Raw genomic sequence first — 21,435 nt, 5'->3', positions numbered from 1 at the left:
AGCATGGAGGCGCTACCAGGAGACAGGCCAGTACTAGAGGAGACGTGGAGGAGGCAGTAGGAGGGCAACAACCCAACAGCAGGACCGCTACCTACGCCTTTGTGCAAGGAGGAGCGAGAGGAGCACTGCCAGAGCCCTGCAAAATGACCTCCAGCAGGCCACAAAATGTGCATGTGTCCACTCAAACGGTCAGAAACAGACTCCATGAGGGTGGTATGAAGGCCCAACGTCCAGAGGTGGGGGTTGTGCTTACAGCCCAAAACCATGCCGGACGTTTGCCATTTGCCAGAGAACACCAATATTGGCAAATTCGCCACTGTCATCCTGTGCTCTTCACAGATGAAAGCAGGTTCACATTGAGCACATGACAGACATGACAGAGTCTGGAGACGCTGTGGAGAACTTTCTTCTGCCTGCAACATCCTCCAGCATGACCGATTTGGCGGTGGGTCAGTAATGGTGTGGGGTGGCATTTCTTTGGTGGGCCGCACAGCCCTCCATGTGCTTTCCAGAGGTAGCCTGACTGCCATTAGGTACCGAGATGAGATCCTCAGACCCCTTGTGAGACCATATGCTGGTGCTGTTGGCCCTGGGTTCCTCCTAATGCAAGACAATGCTAGACCTCATGTGCCTGGAGTGTGTCAGCAGTTCCTGCAAGAGGAAGGCATTGATGCTATGGACTGGCCCGCCCGTTCCCCAGACCTGAATCCGATTGAGCACATCTGGGACGTCTCGCTCCATCCACCAATGCCACGTTGCACCACAGACTGTCCAAGAGTTGGCGGATGCTTTAGTCCAGGTCTGGGAGGACATCCCTCAGGAGACCATCCTCCACCTCATCAGGATCATGCCCAGGCGTTGTAGGGAGGTCATACGGGCACGTGGAGGCCACACACACTACTGAGCCTCATTGTGACTTGTTTTAAGGACATTACATAAAGTTGGATCAGCCTGTAGTGAGGTTTTCCACTTTGATTTTAAGTGTGACTCCATATCCAGACCTACATGGGTTGATAAATTTGATTTCCATTGATAATTTTTGTGTGATTTTGTTGTCATCTCATTCAACTATGTAAAGACGAAAGTATTTCATACGATTAGTTCATTCAGTCAGATCTAGGATGTGTTATCTTAGTGTTCCCTTTATTTTTTTGAGCAGTGTAGATACATATATATATATATATATATATATATATATATATATATATACCAGCCCACTGCCTTTAGAGTGCCTTCATTTCTGTAGTATGAGGTTGCAGGGACTCCATTTATTTATAAGGTACCTTGGCCACAGCCTGTTTTAGGTGACTGTGGATTAAGTAGGTTTTTTTGCTGGGAAATTGAAGTTGGATTTTATATGCTTGATTACAAAAGTGGACTGTTTAATCCCATGGGAATTGAAAACCTAGCTCAGGGTAACTCGGTTTCCCACGCTGATTTTCAGCATTCAATGGGTACGACATCTGTTTAGCTTTTTTTCCAGCTCTGCCATGCCTTTACCCTAAAGCATTCAACCTATTTTTTTCCATCACATCGTGCACAACAGAATTCTACGTATGTATATTTGGCATCAAGTATGTTCATTTTTTTCCGCCTTGATGGAGATTTGCTGTTTGCTAATCTGGAGGACTGTATTAACTCTTTCCTCACAGATGTAAGCTAAATATATCAATGTTGAATGAAAATTTTCTTCAGCCAAAAGCAGTGTTTCCCAGCCAATGAGTCTCCAGCTGTTTCACAACTACAACTCTCAGCATTCCCAGACAGCCTTTGGTTGCAAAACAATGACCTAGAGGCTAACTATATATATATATATATATATATATATATCATTCTGCTGCTTCTAGAGTGGAGCGGTGGTCAGTAACCTAGACAATGAGCTGTTGTCAAAAAGGGAAGGAAAGGAACAGAAAGGGGGCAAGTTCGCAAGTTTACTTCTACTAGCGTCACTATAATATATTAAAACAACAAAATATTATATAATATCACAAATAATATAAAAGTATAAATACAAATAGAAGTATATAACTATGACTACTAGTAACACTATGAGGGTAATTTATCAACTGGCATGTCTTTGCAAAATTGCATGCACAGTGCGTTTTTATTTGACTTGTACTGAAATTCATCCAATTTTGCGCTACTTTTATGTTGGTGCAAAATTTTCTTGTTGTGCGCTTCCAGGGGTCGTGGTTAGCAGATACTCTCGTTTGTGCGCACAGTTAAAGGACAACTGTAGCGGTACACATTTATATATGCCCGTGCCCGGGCCTCAAAAATAAACAAAATAAACTCATACATACCTTCCTACGAGCCCCCGTTGGTCCGGCACAGGTCTCACGGTCCGGCAGTGCTGACGTCATTCCACTTCCTGGGGACGGGGACGCCGCAGAGCCGTCGGTGTATCACCGGCCGTAGCGATGTCCCGCCCCGGCCTGCGATAGGCTGAGCCCACTGTCATGTAAGGAGCTCTGGCCGGCTTCTTACATGACAGTGGGCTCAGCCTATCACAGGCTGGGGTGGGACATCGCTACGGCCGGTGATACACCGACGGCTCTGCGGCGTCCCCAGGAAGTGTAATGACGTCAGCACTGCCGGACCGTGAGGCCTTTGCCGGACCAACGGGGGCTTGTAGGAAGGTATGTATGAGTTTATTTTGTTTATTTTTGAGGCACGGGCATATATAAATGTTTACCAATGCAGTTGTCCTTTAATCAGCTGTGCAAAAATGTTTTTTTGCACAACTGAACTCCAGCCAATGTAGTTAGGTGGGCTTTTCACTCTTTTTTGGCACTATCCAGGAGATCCCGTCTTTTGTGCAAATTTATGACGTGATGTGCCCAACAAAATACATTTTGGGAAGCAACTGGAAAAACTACACACTTGCTCAGCAGCAGGCTTTGCATTGCGCAAAAGTCTGTGCTTATGATACATTTCCCCCTATAAGGTAGATTTTACACAGGTGAAGTATTGCGGTATTTTTGCATCACGTCATGGTCTGATGACAGCTGTCGGCTTGGGTCAACCACCTCCAATCTGTAGGAAGCTGTAATGTGACACCCAAAAAAGTATATGGAGCTTTGATGTACCTCTACATGCCTTCAGTTTCATCCAGAATAATTTTTTTGTCAGACTCTGTATAGACCAGACCATACTATGCAACATTTCTTCAAGGAGAGGATAATTCTGTAATGTGGCGCCATACAGGGCACCATGTGGTGGCGAATAAAGTGCATACAGATCCATAGTAAGGAGCCGCAGGGGCACCATGTGTAGCTGTACAACATTCTGCGCATACTGTAGCCCTGCTGTGTGCTGGAGACATCATAATAATAGATCATTACTACTGACAGGATCACTGTAACATATTGTGGCTTCTACAAGATATATGACATCACTAGTGGAATATCACTACCAATGATACTTCTACTAATATACATTGTACCTTAATAATAATAATAATAATCAATCACTATCATATTTTACAAGATGCATTACATCACCACTATAACTAAATGTCATACAGTATATAACTACTACTGTCATAAGATACTTCTAAATAGTACCACTACTACTATTATTATTATTATATTATTATTATTATCATTATTAATAATATTACCACTGATGACACTATCGTTACAATATTTTGGTATTAAAAAAGCACTATATTACTACTGTCACAAACATACTACAGAGCAATACCGTCAAATAATAATAATAATAATAATAATAATATTACCTCTGATTACACTATCATTGTAATTAGTGATGAGCGAACTTACAGTAAATTCGATTTGTCACAAACTTCTCGGCTCGGCAGTTGATGACTTTTCCTGCATAAATTAGTTCAGTTTTCCGGTGCTCCCGTGGGCTGGAAAAGGTGGATACAGTTCTAGGAGACTCTTTCCTAGGATTGTATCCACCTTTTCCAGCCCACCGGAGCACCGGAAAGCTGAACTAATTTATGCAGGAAAAGTCAGCAACCGCCGAGCCGAGAAGTTCGTGACGAATCGAATTTACTGTAAGTTCGCTCATCTCTAGTGGATACAGTCCTAGGAGACTCTTTCCTAGGACTGTATCCACCTTTTCCAGCCCACGGGAGCAACTGAAAGCTGAACTAATTTATGCAGGAAAAGTCATCAACTGCCGAGCCGAGAAGTTTGTGACAAATCGAATTTACTGTAAGTTCGCTCATCGCTCATTTGCTCATTATAATATTTTGCTACTACAAAGTACATTATATTACTACTGTCACAAACATACTACAGTGCAATACTGTCAAATAATAATAATAATCACTTCATCTATTTCGATAATAATGATGCTACTATTTTGAATATCACTAATTTGTAGTGTAGTATAGTACAGTGGTCTCCAACCTGCGGACCTCCAGATGTTGCAAAACTACAACTCCCAGCATGCCCGGACAGCCGTTGGCTGTCCGGGCATGCTAGGAGTTGTAGTTTTGCAACATCTGGAGTTCTGCCACTGGTATAGTAAATCACAATCATAATAGTTGTATATAAAAATAATAATAATAATAATAATAACAAAAATGATGATAATAACAACTGATGTTACTGATAGTATTACTACATATTACAATGCAATATACTGTTATATTACTACTATCAGTGATGATATAACAAAAATACTGTTGTTTACTACTGAATATTATTATTCTTATTATTGTAATTAATAATTATACATAGTTGAGTATTGTTGCTGTTATTCTTTTTCTTTTTCATATTATTCATATTATTATTAAAATTAAACCACCACTTATCACAATGATAATGGTACTACTACTATATGAATGTAGTATTAATAATAATAGTCTATTAGTATAATAATAATAGATCACCAGTACTAGTACAATGATGTCAGCACTTGTATGAGTCAATAATAACAATAAAAATGATGACGATGATGATAATAATAATAACAACAACAATAATCTACTACTACGAGTACAATGATATTAGTACTTATATATAATAAAACAATAATAATAATAATAATAATACTATAATTGCTTCTACTATCACAGCAACAATAATCTACTACTACTAGTACAATGATATTAGGACTTTTATATAATAAAACAATAATAATAATAATAAAATTGCTTCTACTATCACAGCAATAATAATCTACTACTAGTACAATGATATTAGTACGTGTATATAATAAAACAATAATAATAATACTATAATTGCTTCTACTATCACAGCAACAATAATCTACTACTACTAGTACAATGATATTAGTACTTGTATATAATAAAACAATAATAATAATACTATAGTTGCTTCTACTATCACAGCAACAATAATCTACTACTACTAGTACAATGATATTAGTACTTGTATATAATAAAACAATAATAATAATACTATAATTGCTTCTACTATCACAGCAACAATAATCTACTACTACTAGTACAATGATATTAGTACTTGTATATAATAAAACAATAATAATAATAATAATATCATCACTTCTACTATCACAGCAACAATAATCTACTACTAGTACAATGATATTAGTACTTGTATATAATAAAACAATAATAATAATAATAATAATATCATCGCTTCTACTATCACAGCAACAATTGTATTACTAATACTCATCATAATACATTATTAAGCTATTCTAATAATAATAATAATAATACATTTGATAACTACTTTACCCAGTCCCCAGCACATTAATCCATGTCCCCTCTCCTATAATTCCCATACAAGTATTAGCAGCCTGTAACAGTACCCAGGATACTTCCCTGCTGTATCACTCTTCATGTCATTCTAGTAGATACATTATTACAAAGTAACAAATAAATCATAAAGTATTCAGCATCCCGGGTCCTTTCTTCTCAGGGCACTTTGTTAGTGAAGCTGCCAATGAAACATTTCACACCAGTCCACTTGTCTACTCTCTGACCCTCAGCCAGTGCCTCCTCCATGGGAATACTTTGCATGGCACTGCAACCACTGTGAAATACAATTCCCTTCTTTCCCCCCCCCCCTTTTTTTTTTTTTTTTTACAGCATTAACTACTCAGCTTCAGCTTTAAATACCCTCCTCCATGAAGGCAGCTGCAGCACATTGCACATTGCAAGTTGCATGTATATAAATATAGATCTTGGTACCTGCTGTCAGGATCAGCCTGTTGCACAGAGGTGCCCAAGAGCTGCCAATCAGTCCATGGGGTGTCTCTGCTGTGCCCCCTCCCTCGGGATAGATTAATACACAGCTAGGAGGATAGAGAGGCACAGACACAGGAACAGATTGCTCTCTGGGAAGCCAGGCATCTGCTCCATAGAGGAGCTTGGTAACTATGGATGGAGGAAAGCAGCATCTTTGACGTCAGGATTAATGATTGGTCTCTCATCTGGGTTCCCTCTCCTTGTGTTATTTGTGTACACAGAGGTTTGCTCTGCTGTTACTCTCTTGCATATATTTTCATTTTTTTGGAGATCATCCAGCTCCAATTCCCATTGCACCCCCCCTCCTCCTGTGTCTCTATCTCAGGGAGGGGAGGAGGATCTTCAGTGACATCCTGCAGAATGATTGGGGCTGATGAATATTTCATGGATGAAGAATGGAGATTGCTTTGGTGAGTTGGGAGAACGGTGGAGCCCCAGCTGTAGCTGGCAGCGCAACAGCAGAGGATGGAACTACAACAACTACTACCACCAGCAGAGCAGGCAGCACAGCAAGCAGGAAGGATCTGCTGCAGATCCCCAGGGCACCAACTTGGCTGAATGATTATAGTCAAGGGAAAGAAGAGGTCGGTGGGGAAAGCTGCCAGCAAAGACCCCAACATCCTCACCATTATCCTCCTAAGCAGCAGCAGCCACCAGGGACTGGGCAAGCAGGAGGAGGAGGAGGAGGAGGTGGTGGTGGTGGTGGTGGTGGTGGAGGTGGATGTGGAGGAGGAGGTGTGGGCGATCGGTTGCAAAGCAACGACATGATCATGAGCTATCCTGGCAGTAACATCAAGGATTGTGATCTAGACACGGTGATCAGGTTGGATGAAGAGGAGGAACCCCATGCCCACCACCACCAACACCAGCACAACCTGCCCGAGGAGGAGGAGGACCACCACTTTGACTTGGGTATCATGGACCACGAAAATCACCAAAGGGTCATCATCAACATTGCAGGCTTGAGGTTTGAGACCCAACTCTCCACGCTGAACCAGTTCCCAGACACTTTGCTGGGGGACCCCGAGAAGAGGATGAGGTTCTTTGACCCTTTAAGGAATGAATACTTCTTTGATCGCAACAGACCCAGCTTTGATGGTATCCTCTACTTCTACCAATCTGGTGGCAAGATCAGGCGCCCTGTCAATGTTTCCATTGATGTTTTTGCAGATGAAATCCGTTTCTATGAGTTGGGGGAAGAAGCCATGGAGAGGTTCAGAGAAGATGAAGGATTCCTTAAAGATGAGGAGAAGCCTCTTCCAAGGAATGAGTTCCAGCGCCAGGTATGGCTTATTTTTGAGTATCCTGAGAGTTCTAGTTCTGCTAGAGGTATTGCTATAGTCAGTGTGCTAGTCATCCTCATCTCTATCATCACCTTCTGCCTGGAGACCCTGCCAGAGTTCAGGGATGAGAATGAACTGCCCCCAGCGCTGTCCAAGGTGCTGAACGACACCCAACAGCCTACTCCCCCCAGTGGCCTGACAGATCCCTTCTTCATCATAGAGACTACCTGTGTCATCTGGTTCACCTTTGAGCTACTTGTCAGGTTCTTTGCTTGCCCCAGTAAATCTGAGTTCTCCAAGAACATCATGAACATCATTGACATAGTGGCCATCATCCCTTACTTTATCACCCTTGGGACAGAACTGGCTGAGCAACAGACTAACAATGGACAACAGGCCATGTCTTTGGCCATCTTGAGGGTCATCCGCTTGGTAAGGGTCTTCAGGATATTCAAGTTGTCCAGACACTCCAAAGGACTGCAGATCTTGGGGCAGACTTTGAAGGCCAGTATGAGAGAACTGGGATTGCTTATATTCTTCCTCTTTATTGGAGTTATACTGTTTTCCAGTGCAGTTTATTTTGCAGAAGCTGATGACCCGGAGTCTCATTTCTCTAGTATTCCTGATGCTTTTTGGTGGGCTGTGGTTACTATGACCACTGTGGGCTATGGAGACATGAGGCCGGTCACTGTTGGGGGCAAAATTGTGGGTTCCTTGTGTGCCATTGCTGGGGTACTCACCATTGCTTTACCTGTCCCTGTCATTGTTTCTAACTTCAACTACTTCTACCATAGAGAGACTGACCATGATGAACAGGTGATACTAAAAGATGAACCTAGTAGTGCTCAGGGTAGCTGTGCTGGAGATGTTAAGAGGAGTCCTAGTAAATCTTCCCTTAACAAGTCTGCAGGGCACTTGGAAAATGTTGAGGGTATCAACAATGGAACTGGTACTGTAGAGAAGACTAACCTCAAAGCCAAGAGTAATGTGGACCTTAGGAAGTCCTTGTATGCTCTGTGTCTGGATACAAACAGGGAAACAGACCTGTGAGCTCCTCCCCCTTCTATTCTTCATCATCATGAACAACAACAACTCAAATGAACCTATTAAAACCAAAATGGAAGAAGGGATCTCTTTTTTTTTTTATAAGGATACAGTTGTCGTCTCTAGCTAACCAGGACAGTATTTGCTGTTGGGAGATACTATTTTGTTACACATTTTTTTGCAGTATTTCACGTCACTGTTCTCTTTTTATAACTGACTTCATTGTTAAAGCGAGTCCCTCCCCCCCCTATTTAAATTTTAAAAGAAATAAATTAAAAAAATGTTTATTTTTGAAAGTCTGTTGAAATTGCAACATTGTTGCAGGGAACCAGAAAAACAAAAACTTCTATATGTTTATGAAGACTTTTTGAATAGAGAATAATAAGAAACAAATTGTATAAATATTTAATGAAAATAACTACATTTTTGGAATCGCTCTTTCTCTCTCTCTCTATAAAACATAATTTATATTTTGCGAAAATTTTCATCACCGAGGTAAGAGATAAAACAAAACACACAATGCTCAAATTACCTACACCTGTCGTGAACAAAGTTATGGTCGATTTAGTACGTGTAGTGAATTTGGTGCTCTTGAATATAGCAGGAAATTTATTATTATTATTTTATTTTTATTTTTTGGGGAAAAAATATTGTATCGTTCTATATAAATATATATATTTGTGAGCCTTAATTTATTAATTCATGTAGATTTATTTCTTTACAAAACAAACAAAAAAATATACTAAAAAATATGTTTAAAAAATGTAAGGTTACCTGATCTCCGTTTTTTTCAATACGTTTTTCAATAATAATAATTTAAAAAAAAAACAAAATCAGAGGGAGTTTTTTTTTCCCAAAAATAAATGCATGTAAGTTAAATAAAAAATAAAATAAAAAATGAATTGATTATTAAATAAATAAATAAATAAATTAATTAATTCAATAAATAAAAAATATTTATAATAATATTTTTTTAAGACTTCAGACACCCAAAAAAGGAGAAAAAAAATAAAAATAAAAATCTAAGTGTATAGCCTATGACCAAATACAGTAGCAATGGTCTGCATCAAGCTTCCTATAGTCTGGGCTGGGAAATTGATGTTCCACAAATGCTGAGCTCAGTCCATGTATCAAATCCCTCTTGTTATTTTTGTGTCATACACAGAAGGGAAAGAGAACAGCATTTTGCACTTGACATCCATTACCTTTAATGTGAAGAAGCATGGAAGAGATAGTAAAGAGGGGGGGGGGATAGGATGGGGTCTGAGTATTGCAAAAAAAAAACTCTTCTCAAAGTAACCCTTTGTGCACCTGGACACCAGATCTCCTCTCTCTGTGATTACAAAATCTTCTTCCTTGGATGAGAAGAACATAAAAAAGGGAAACGTATCAATGGAATGAATTATCCACAATACTCCAAGAGAGCTGCTCTATCCTTCCGGCCTGCGGAAATATTTGGGAAAATCCATGATGGGATGTTATGGGCCCTGAACACAACTTGAGCAAAGACTGAAGAACCAGCACAGAAGCCTTGGGACATGGGGCAACAGGTTGGTTGTTTACATAGTTTATGTCATTTTTGATATTTATTGTATATTTATAGATATTGCCTAAGGTGTTACATTGTTGCATGTGGCAGCCATGGCTCTTGTGTTCTTGTCTGGTCTATGGCTGGGTCTGGATTGGTTCTGTAGGCTGCACATACATGGAAGAACATGAGCTGGGATTTTTGTTTGGTTTCATTGCCTGCTCTTTGCCTGTAGCAAATGTAAAAATAGTGGAGGAGGGGCTGGAGCACAGAGCATGTGGTGGGTGCAGTTTCTAGGGCATATCTCCTCCGAATGCCTCAGGCTGCATCAACTCTAAATCTCACCAGGCCCCTAATCACTAGGGTTATTTATAGGGGCTTTTCTTTTCTTTTAGAAATCTGTCTATCTATCTATCTCATATCTATCTATCTATCTATCTATCTATCTATCTATCTATCTCATATCTATCTATCTCATATCTATCTATCTCATATCTATCTATCTATCTATCTATCTATCTATCTATCTATCTATCTATCTATCTATCTATCTATCTCATATCTATCTATCTCATATCTGTCTCATATCTATCTATCTATCTATCTATCTATCTCATATCTATCTATCTATCTCATATCTATCTATCTCATATCTATCTAGCTATCTCATATCTATCTATCTATCTCATATCTATCTATCTATCTCATATCTATCTATCTATCTATCTATCTATCTATCTATCTCATATCTATCTCATATCTATCTCATATCTATCTCATATCTATCTATCTCATATCTATCTATCTATCTATCTATCTCATATCTATCTATCTATTTCATATCTATCTATCTATCTCATATCTATCTATCTCATATCTATCTATCTATCTATCTATCTCATATCTATCTATCTATCTATCTCATATCTATCTATCTATCTATCTATCTATCTATCTCAGATCTATCTATCTATCTCATATCTATCTATCTCATATCTATCTATCTCTTATCTATCTATCTAATATCTATCTATCTATCTATCTATCTCATATCTATCTATCTCATATCTATCTATCTCATATCTATATATCTATCTCATATCTATTTATCTCATATCTATCTATCTATCTCATATTTATCTATCTCATATCTATCTATCTATTTATCTCATATCTATCTATTTATCTCATATCTATCTATCTATCTATCTCTCTCATATCTATCTATCTATCTATCTATCTATCTATCTATCTATCTCATATCTATCTATTTCTTATCTATCTATCTAATATCTATCTATCTATCTATCTCATATCTATCTATCTATCTATCTATCTATCTCATATCTATCTATCTCATATCTATCTATCTATCTATCTCATATCTATCTATCTATCTATCTCATATCTATCTATCTCTTATCTATCTATCTATCTAATATCTATCTATCTCATATCTATCTATCTATCTCATATCTATTTTTCTATCTCATATCTATATATCTCATATCTATCTATTTATCTATCTCATATCTATCTCATATCTATCTATCTCATATCTATCTATCTCATATCTATCTATCTCATATCTATCTATCTATCTATCTCATATCTATCTATCTAATATCTATCTATCTATCTATCTCATATCTATCTATCTCATATCTATCTATCTATCTATCTCATATCTATCTATCTATCTCATATCATATCTATCTATCTCATATATATCTATTTATCTATCTCATATCTATCTATTTATCTATCTCCTATCTATACAACATTGTAACATATAACTAAATTCCTCTAAACTTTCTTCCCATTTTCTGGGTGTAAGTGATCCCCTGGCTCGCTCCCCTCCAGGAGTTGCCTATATGCTGCTGTCTTCTTTAATAAAACCAGTGTTGACTGGAGGGACTTATAACCAGTGACAAGAGTGCAGCGTGTCTACAGACTGAGGGCCGCGGAAACAAATGGTTCTGACATTTCTCTGAAGTGGTCTAATCTGCTCCTAGGATGTAATCCAGCACCATATGTGATGTGTGCAATGTATTTATTAAGCCATCTCGACTGGTAACATGGGACTATAGCTAGAATGTATGTTAAGTGCCATAATGGTGTTTGCTAATATGTAATGGCTCTGATGAATAGTCCTTTAATGGTCCATCTGTGGCCGCCCTGGGAGACTAATGCTGCAGAACATCGCACAGCTCTGTTGTCCTGACTCTGGGAGTCTAAAAAAATGTATGATCTGAAAATTGTCAATTGGAACCATAGACTTGTATGGGTGCAGTATTATGGATCCTTACAACTTTAAAGGGGTACTCCGCCCCTAGACATCTTATCCTCTATCCACAGGATAGGGGATAAGATGTCTGATCTAGTGATGAGCCGCAGGGGCCATATTCGAATTTGCAATATTTCGCAAATACATTGACCAATATTCGTCCAATGTTCACGAAATTCGCATATTCGCTATGTTCTTCACTTTTTTTTCCTTTGCGAAAATTTGCATAAAAATTTGCATGTGAAAAAAAACACAAAAAAATGAATATTCGTCATTACAAATATATAGCACTAAATTCTAAACATTCGCGAAGTCGCGAAGTGTCAATATTCACGATAAAAATTAGCATTATGAATATTCTTGCTCAACACTAGTCTGATTACGGGGGTCCCCAGCTGTGGCAGCTCAGATATCAGGTGCACGGAGCAAACTGACTGGCGACGCGGGGAGGAGGCTCGCGATGTCATGGCCATGCCCCCTCAAAGCAAGTCTATGGGAGGGGGCATGATGGCCGTCACGCCCCCTCCCAAAGACTTGCATTGAGAAGGCGGAGCCGTGATGTCACGAGCCTCCGGCGCTGCACCCAATTCTCTAAACGAACACCGGGTGCAGCAGGTAGATCGCGGGGGTCCCCAGTGGTTTGAACTCCCGTGATCAGACATCTTATCCCCTATCCTTTGGATAGGGGATGAGATGTCTAGGGGCGGAGTACCCCTTTAAGCTTATACAAGGGGGTGATACATGGTACACTACTGTAACATGACCCTAAACATTCATTGAAATATATGTAGCCATAATATAGTCTATGGGCCATACTGCACCTCAAACAAGAAAAGTTGTGGCATGTTCCATTGGGCGCCATGTTTGATGCACATCAAAATACTTGTAAACATTGAGATGATTCCCCTACAAGTGGTCTCCAAACTGTGGACCCCCAGATGTTGGAGTATAAAAAAAGAAGTATGCTGGCATTTACGGTACCACTGTGTTGGAGGCAAAAAGGACACTGTTTTGGCCTCTATTAAAGGACATCTGTAGTGCAATATAACTTATCCCCTATCCGAAGGATCGAGGGGGGGGCCGCAGCAGTATGCTGGAAAGGGGGCGTTCCGTCCCCGCATGACGCGGCAGCCGACACACCTCCTCCATGTACCCCATAGAGATACATGGAGGGGGCGTGTCTGCTGCGGCTTTCTGCTGGGGACGAAACTTCACTTCCTGCAGACTGCTGCGGCCTAGTCCAGGAGATCCCGGGGGGCCCTAGCGCTCGGATCCCCCGCGATCTATGGATAGATGATAAATTATTTTGCGCTGGAATACTCCTTTAAACCAATGGGGCTTGTTGTATGGTTACATTAAAGGGGTACTCTGGTGGGGGAGAAAAAAAAAAAATATATATATATGTTTATATACGGTATATATATATATATATATATATATATATATATATATATATATTTTTTTTTTTTTTTTTTATCAACTGGTGCCAGTTTCACAGATTTGTAAATGACTTCTACAAAAAAAATCTTAATCCTACATTACTTATCAGCTGCTGTATGCTCCAGGGGAAGTTGTGTAGTTAATTTCTGTCTGACCACAGTGCACTCTGCTGCCACCCCTGACCATGTCAGGAAATGTCCAGAACAGGAACAAATCCCCATAGCAAACCTCTCCTGCTCTGGACAGTTCTTAATATGGACAGAGGTGTCAGCAGAGAGCACTGTGGTCAGACAGAAAGGAAATTCAAAAAGAAAAGAACTTCCTCTGTAGTATACAGCAGCTAAGAAGTACTGGAAGGGTTAAGAATTTTAAATAGAAGTAATTTACAAACCTGTTTAACTTGCCGGCGCTAGTTGATTTGAAAAAAAAAAAAGTAAAATGTTTTCTACCTGAGTACCCCTTTAAAGGAGATATCCAGTGGGGAAAAATGTATCCCCTATCCAGCTCTGCCATAGAGATGTATTGAGGGGACGTGTCAGCAGCCGCTTCGTGCGGTGGTCAACACGAGCTATCTGGCCAGCGAGCCGGGGCCCTGTACTGGAGGTCACGGGGGGCCCCAGCAGTCGGACCCCCAGCGATCTGAAACTTATCCCCTATCCTTAGGATAGGGGATACGTTTTTCACCACTGGACTAGCCCTTTAAGTTATGTATGGAAAATAGTTTTGCACATACGCTGAACGTGTATACATATGGATGTGGATACAACCTTACAGAAGGCCCATAGGCCATTTTAACATGATGGAATTTCCAAATCTGGTGAAAAATTCTGCTCAGAAAATCTATTGAGTCACATTGTGCACTGTGCACACAACAGAATTTCTGTGGTGGAACATCTGCCGTGGATATTCTGATTTCGGCCTCCGCAGAAACCATTGTCATGTCAATTCTTTATGTGGAATATGCTCTAAAAGGCAGTGCCATCTATGGAGAAAGCGCATTTCTGAGCGCTCCTAGCGCCAGCATGTTCTGCCAGCGTCCACTGTCATTTTCCGTCTGGACATTCCACAAAAAATCCACAGAGTGAACCTGCCGTAGACATGTAAAGGTAAAAAAAATATAAAAATACCATAGGGGGAGATTTATCAAAGCCTGTGTAGAGGAAAAGTTGACCAGTTGCCCATAGCAACCAATCAGATCGCTTCTTTTATTTTGCAGAGGCCTATTTAAACATCTGATTGGTTGCTATGGGCAACTGCTCTACTTTTCCCTCGCGTGTGAATATATTGTCATTTTTTGTGGCATTTTTTTCACCTATAGAAGTCTACAGATGTCACATGATGAAAGCATCACATGACTTGTGAGAAAAACACAGGGGAAAAACACAAAAAAAATTCTTTAACAAGAAACACTATTAACCCCTTCCCACTATAGGACGTACAGGTACGTCCTGTCAGCCAGTATGTTCCCGCAACGGGACGTTCACATATGTCCTGCACATTCCCTACACTGCCAGATGCAGCAGATCAGAGACCCACAGAGACAGCCAAGACCGAGATCACGACGGTCTCATCAGTATTAACCCTATAGATGCTGACCACAGCATCTATAGGATTCAATGGGGGAGGGGACTGTGATGCAAGAGTAGGGTCACAATAGTTGCCAAGGCGACAGCGAGCCAGATAACGAGTACGGAAGCCTGTGAGGTCCAACCATAGGCTTGATCTCTAAGGCGAACTGTCTGTGTAAGGGTGCGTTCACACTGCGGAATCTCCGCTCGCTGAATTCAGCGAGCGGACATTCTGTCTGGCGGCGGCCGCCGAAAATACTTCGGCGCTAGGGCCGCGGAGCACTGAGCCGTTACCATTGACGGCTATGCAGTGCTCGCGGAATGTTCTTTCTTTGCACTGAACAATTTCAGCGGCGGAATTGTCCGCTGCTGAAATTCCGCAGTGTGAACGGGTCTCGCGGAGACCCATTCACACTAATGTTAAGTTCACACCACGGAATTCTGCCATAGTATGAACGTATCCTAAGGTTCTGTTCACAAGGGGGAAAGTCCACACAAATCTCTCAACAGTGGAGCGCCAGCAGAATATGCCAGTGCTAGGACTGCTCGGAAATGCACTGCATTTCCGTGCGGACTCCGCAGAAAGAATAGGCGTGTCTACCCTTTCTGCGGACTCCGAAATCTGAATCGTCGTGTCCACAGTGCAGCAGAATCCCATTGATATCATTGGGATTTTGTTGCTGTGCAATCTCCATCATATGAACATAGCCTAATACTGACTGTTAGACTATGCTGCAGTATAGAAGTTCTACAGTATAGTATAGCAGGTAAAAAGATAGTATATAAGTATAAAACTATAAGATCTGTCAATAAAAAAATAAAGTGTAATTTTTTTTTTTAAATGCCACTTTCCCAATAAAGCCTTGTATTATCAAATAAAATGAACAAAAAAATAAAAATATACATAATGGGGAAGATTTATCAAAACCTGTCCAGAGGTAAAGTAGCTGAGTTGCCCATAGCAACCAATCAGATCGCTTCTTTCACTTTTGAAAAGGCCTCTGGAAAATGAAAGAAGCGATATGATTGGTTGCTATGGGCAACTCAGCTACTTTTTCTCTGGATGGGTTTTGATAAATCTCCCCCAAAATGTATGGCCATGTTTGTAACAACTTGTACTATAAAATGATAATGTTATTTATTCCATAAGGTGAATGTCGTACAAACAAACAAAACACAAACAAAACAAAAAAGACAAAAAAAAGTGCAAGATTTTTTGGGTTACACTTTTGTGTGGCGTTTCCCCATGGCATTCAGAAAAAAATCTGCATCTGAATTTTGGTGTCAAAAAATCTGCATGGCTTTTAGGAATTTGTCATTATCTGTGATCTAAATAAAGTTTAGTTTTATACATCTAGGCCTAATTAATGATTATGATAGTGTAAGTATAACATTAATTATCATTTAAGGGCATTTATATTATTTTCTATACGAGGGTATATACATTACTCCCTCGGTAGGTGGAATTTCTGGCGCAGAGTAGCAAAATTGCTTAAAAAATACTGCACGGGCGACCACTTTAAAAAAAGAATGCCGGGTGAATGTGCCATTAGCAGTGACTGAGAATGTTAGGACGGGCTCTTTAAATAAACCGTGGCTATTTTTACAGCTGGCACGTGAACCGGTTCTGTTTTTTCGAGGACCGGATCAGGCGAGGGCATCGTTTCCCGTGTGTGCACATGTTAATTAGAGCAATTAATTGAGACAGTAATTAACCCACTTGTGCTCCGGAGGAGCGCTCCTTAAGGCTGCGTACACTCCTTGCCTTTTAATCATCTGTGGTTTGTACAAACTAAAGTGCATCCGGCCGTATCTGGTATGCAGCAAGAGTGCTGGTTATAATGGGAATCAATACGACACAGAATGCTTATGGAAGCTGCAGTATAAAATAAGGCATTGGATATCTATTCGTCTCCCATGTTCCTCCTATTTGGGAGCAGTGGATGCTGGGAGTTAAAAAGATAGCCAATCAAAGGCCTGCCCAGGAGGGAGGTTCTACATGGTGATACACTGTCTAGAGCAGTGTTTTCCAACAAGTGTCTTAAACTGTTGCAAAACTGGAGGCCCACTGATAGATTGGGGCAACTCAGCTGACAGCTTGGGGCTTGGATAGGCCCCCATGGCTGCCGTGACTGAGCTACTGGTACAGTCTGCCATAGAAAGGCTGAATCAGTTGATCACTGATAGCATGGATCAATGTAATACTACATTTTTATACTTATCTGTATGAGCAATCAAATGGTTGCTCACACAAGCCCCCTAGACAGAAGTGTAAAAAAAAAAAAAGTTTTTAGAAAATTTAAACCCTCTATAATACCAATTTGAAATCACCTCTTTTTTCCATTTAAAAAAAAAAGAAAAAAAGGAAGTAAGCAAACAAACAAAACCCCACATTTACTATTGCAGCTTTTTACCATAGGCAGGCTGAACCAGTAGATTACTGATAGTATGGATCCGTGGATGGGATATGAGGTTGCGATATGAAGATGGAATTTGAGGATGGGATATGAGGTCGGGATACGAGAACGGGATATGAGGATGAAATATGAGGATGGAATATGAGGATGGGATATAAGGTCAGGATATGAGGACAGAACAAGATATGAGGTTAGGATATGAGGACGGGATATGAGGATGGGATATGAGGATGGGATATGAGGACGGGATATGAGGATGGGATATGAGGATGGGATATGAGGATGCAATATGAGGACGGGATATGAGGACAGGATATGAGGATGGGATATGAGGACAGGATATGAGGATGGGATATGAGGACAGGATATGAGGATGGGATATGAGGAAGGGATATGAGGATGGAATATGAGGATGGGATATGAGGATGGGATATGAGGACGGGATATGAGGACAGGATATGAGGATGGGATATGAGGACAGGATATGAGGATGGGATATGAGGACGGGATATGAGGACAGGATAGGAGGACGGGATATGAGGACGGGATATGAGGATGGGATATGAGGTCAGGATATGAGGTCGTGATACAAGAACGGGATATGAGGATGAAATATGAGGATGGAATATGAGGATGAGATATAAGGTCAGGATATGAGGACAGAACAAGATATGAGGTTAGGATATGAGGACGGGATATGAGGATGGGATATGAGGATGGGATATGAGGACGGGATATGAGGATGGGATATGAGGATGGGATATGAGGATGGGATATGAGGATGCGATATGAGGACGGGATATGAGGACAGGATATGAGGATGGGATATGAGGACAGGATATGAGGATGGGATATGAGGACAGGATATGAGGATGGGATATGAGGACGGGATATGAGGACAGGATATGAGGTTGGGATATGAGGTCGGGATATGAGGATGGGATATGAGGATGGGATATGAGGACAGGATAGGAGGATGGGATATGAGGTCAGGATATGAGGACGGGATATGAGGATGGGATATGAGGTCAGGATAGGAGGACAGGATATGAGGATGGGATATGAGGACAGGATAGACGGACGGGATATGAGGACGGGATATGAGGATGGGATATGAGGTCAGGATATGAGGACGGGATATGAGGATGGGATATGAGGTCAGGATAGGAGGATGGGATATAAGGACAGGATATGAGGATGGGATATGAGGACAGGATATGAGGACGGGATATGAGGACAGGATATGAGGTCGGGATATGAGGTCAGGATATGAGGACGGGATATGAGGATGGGATATGAGGTAGGGATATGAAGACGAGATTTGAGGACAGGATATGAGGTCAGAATATGAGGACAGGATATGAAGATCTCAGACGGATCCCTCCAAGGAACAGCCCAGGATAAAAGCAGCGCACAAGACTTCAAAGGTAAAATGGTTTATTTACCCGGCATGCAACGCGTTTCGCTGGATAACCAGCTTCATCAGGCATCAGATGCCTGATGAAGCTGGTTATCCAGCAAAACGCGTTGCATGCCAGGTAAATAAACCATTTTACCTTTGAAGTCTTGTGCGCTGCTTTTATCCTGGGCTGTTCCTTGGAGGGATCCGTCTGAGTGCTTCACCTGTGTTGCCAGGAGCGGCTGCCGTTCTTCGCCCGTCGAAGGGTTATCCTACGCTTTCACCATAGTTGTACTTGGTTGCAGTACAACTACACTTGGTGAGCATTTCTGCTTGTTTTCCATCTCCTTTTCATATTACGTTATCACACTAGGAGCGCTCTCCTTGTCTGTATTTTGCAGGATATGAAGATGGGATATAAGATCAGGTTGAGATATAAGGACGGAATATGAGGATAGGATAGGAGGTTGGGATATGAGGTAGTCTGTAATAATAATAATAATAATAATAATACAATAATAATAATAAAATCAAAACTATAAATTATATATATAATTAATAGTTTTTATTTTATTATCATTATTGTTTTATTATTATTATTATTACAGACTACCTCATATCCCAACCTCCTATCCTATCCTCATATTCCGTCCTAATATCTCAATCTGATCTTATATCCCATCCTCATATCCCGTCCTCATATCTCGTCTTCATATCTCATCCTCATATCTCGTCTTCATATCCCATCCTTATATCCCATCCTCATATCCTGTCCTCATATTCTGACCTCATATCGGCCCATCCATAGCCTTTAATAGTTCCTTTTCCAGTACTAAGACCAGTCCCCATATTCTCCTATAAACACATTACAGTATCAGTACCAGCATTTTTTTTTATAGAATAGATGTTGACCACAGAAGAGTTGTCACCTCTGGAGGCACGGCTTGTTGCTAAGCAACCACTTGCTTTGAGCGATTCCCTAAAGAGTGCAGCGCCCGCACGCTATAAGTAATTCATCAGGGAGTCTGAAGGATTCCCCAATGAATAATTACAAGAGGAGATTCTGTGTTTCTCACCTGTGTTTCCCTTTAAGAAGCAGATAGCCTCCCAGCTGCGCATTACGGGAGATTAGTATTCTTACTGGATTACACAACATTACAAACATTTTAAGTATTGCATAACTTAGCAAAAGAGCATTTATACCAAAAATAACATAAAATGACCCAGAAAGTCCACCCATCGCGCATTAACTTCTTGTAAAGCTATTGAGCTGTGTTATCCCCTATATTTCCCAACCAGTGTGCCTCCAGCTGGTGTTTTGTAGTGTCCCTGAGAGTCAGAGGGGCTTAACCCGGGGTGGCAACACCTCTCTCCACTGACGTCATGCCCGATCCACCTGGTGTTTGACACACAGGACTCTCCACGACGGCCCAGTGTAGTTTTCTCACGCATGGGCCACCAATGATTAATACAGTGCATGCGCACTGAGTCTGTGAGTTATTATCATCCTCTCAGACTCACTGCGCATGCGCCGTAATACCCATTGATGGCACATGCGCAAGAAAACCACATAGGGCCAAACAAACGTTTGGGGTTATTGTCATCCTCTCAGACTGTGATGCACTGTAATACCCATTGATGGCAAATGCGCAGGAAAAAGATATAGGGCCAAACAAAGGTCACTGTGCATGCGCAGTGAACCTGTGAGTATTTCTTATTCTTTTTAGCCTCATGTGCATGCGCCGTAACACCCATTGATGGCACATGGACAGGCAAAAGACGTACGACCAAACAAAAGTCACTTTGCATGCACAGTGAGCCTGTGAGTAATTCTCAGACTCACCGCGCATGCGCTGTAATACCTATTGAAGGCACATGCTCGGGAAAACTACATAGGGCTGCTGCAGGCAGGCAAGCTCCTGTGTGCCACCAGGCAGATCATGCATGAAGTCAGCGAGTCTGCGAGGGAGGTGTTGCAGTCCTGGGGCATAGTGAACTCTGGGACACGTGCCTCTGACTCTCAGGCACTCTACAAAACATAGTTTTTTTTTATTGGAACAAAGCCACCAAAACGACGACGCAATTTGTTATGCATGTCTTATTTATTTATTTTTGCTTAATTGTGTAACAAATATACATACAAAAAAAAAAAAATATATATATATATATATATATATATATAAACTTTATATAAATAAATTATATATTTTATATTATAAATATATATGTATATAAATATATACATATATAATATT

General features: G+C 40.6%; 1 protein-coding gene across 2 annotated transcripts in view; it reads left to right on the top strand.

Annotated features, from left to right (window-relative positions):
• Positions 1-21,435, top strand: part of LOC130267421 (potassium voltage-gated channel subfamily A member 2-like) — a 120,004-nt gene that overhangs the window by 3,919 nt on the left and 94,650 nt on the right. Inside the window, exon 2 of one of the 2 annotated variants that reach the window (XR_008843182.1) lies at positions 9,864-10,091. Coding sequence is in view for 1 of the 2 variants with exons in the window: in XM_056517222.1 (XP_056373197.1) it covers positions 6,610-8,547 (1,938 nt within the window). In the remaining variant the exon portion in view is untranslated. Of the gene's footprint in view, positions 1-6,188; positions 10,092-21,435 lie in introns of those variants that run through there. The other variant, XM_056517222.1, reaches the window with a different exon arrangement.

The sequence above is a fragment of the Hyla sarda genome, chromosome 4 (genome assembly GCF_029499605.1).
Source record: "Hyla sarda isolate aHylSar1 chromosome 4, aHylSar1.hap1, whole genome shotgun sequence".
Classification (NCBI taxonomy): domain Eukaryota; kingdom Metazoa; phylum Chordata; class Amphibia; order Anura; family Hylidae; genus Hyla; species Hyla sarda.
The sequence above is the reverse complement of the archived record's forward strand: the minus strand, read 5'-3'. Positions and strand labels throughout refer to the sequence as shown.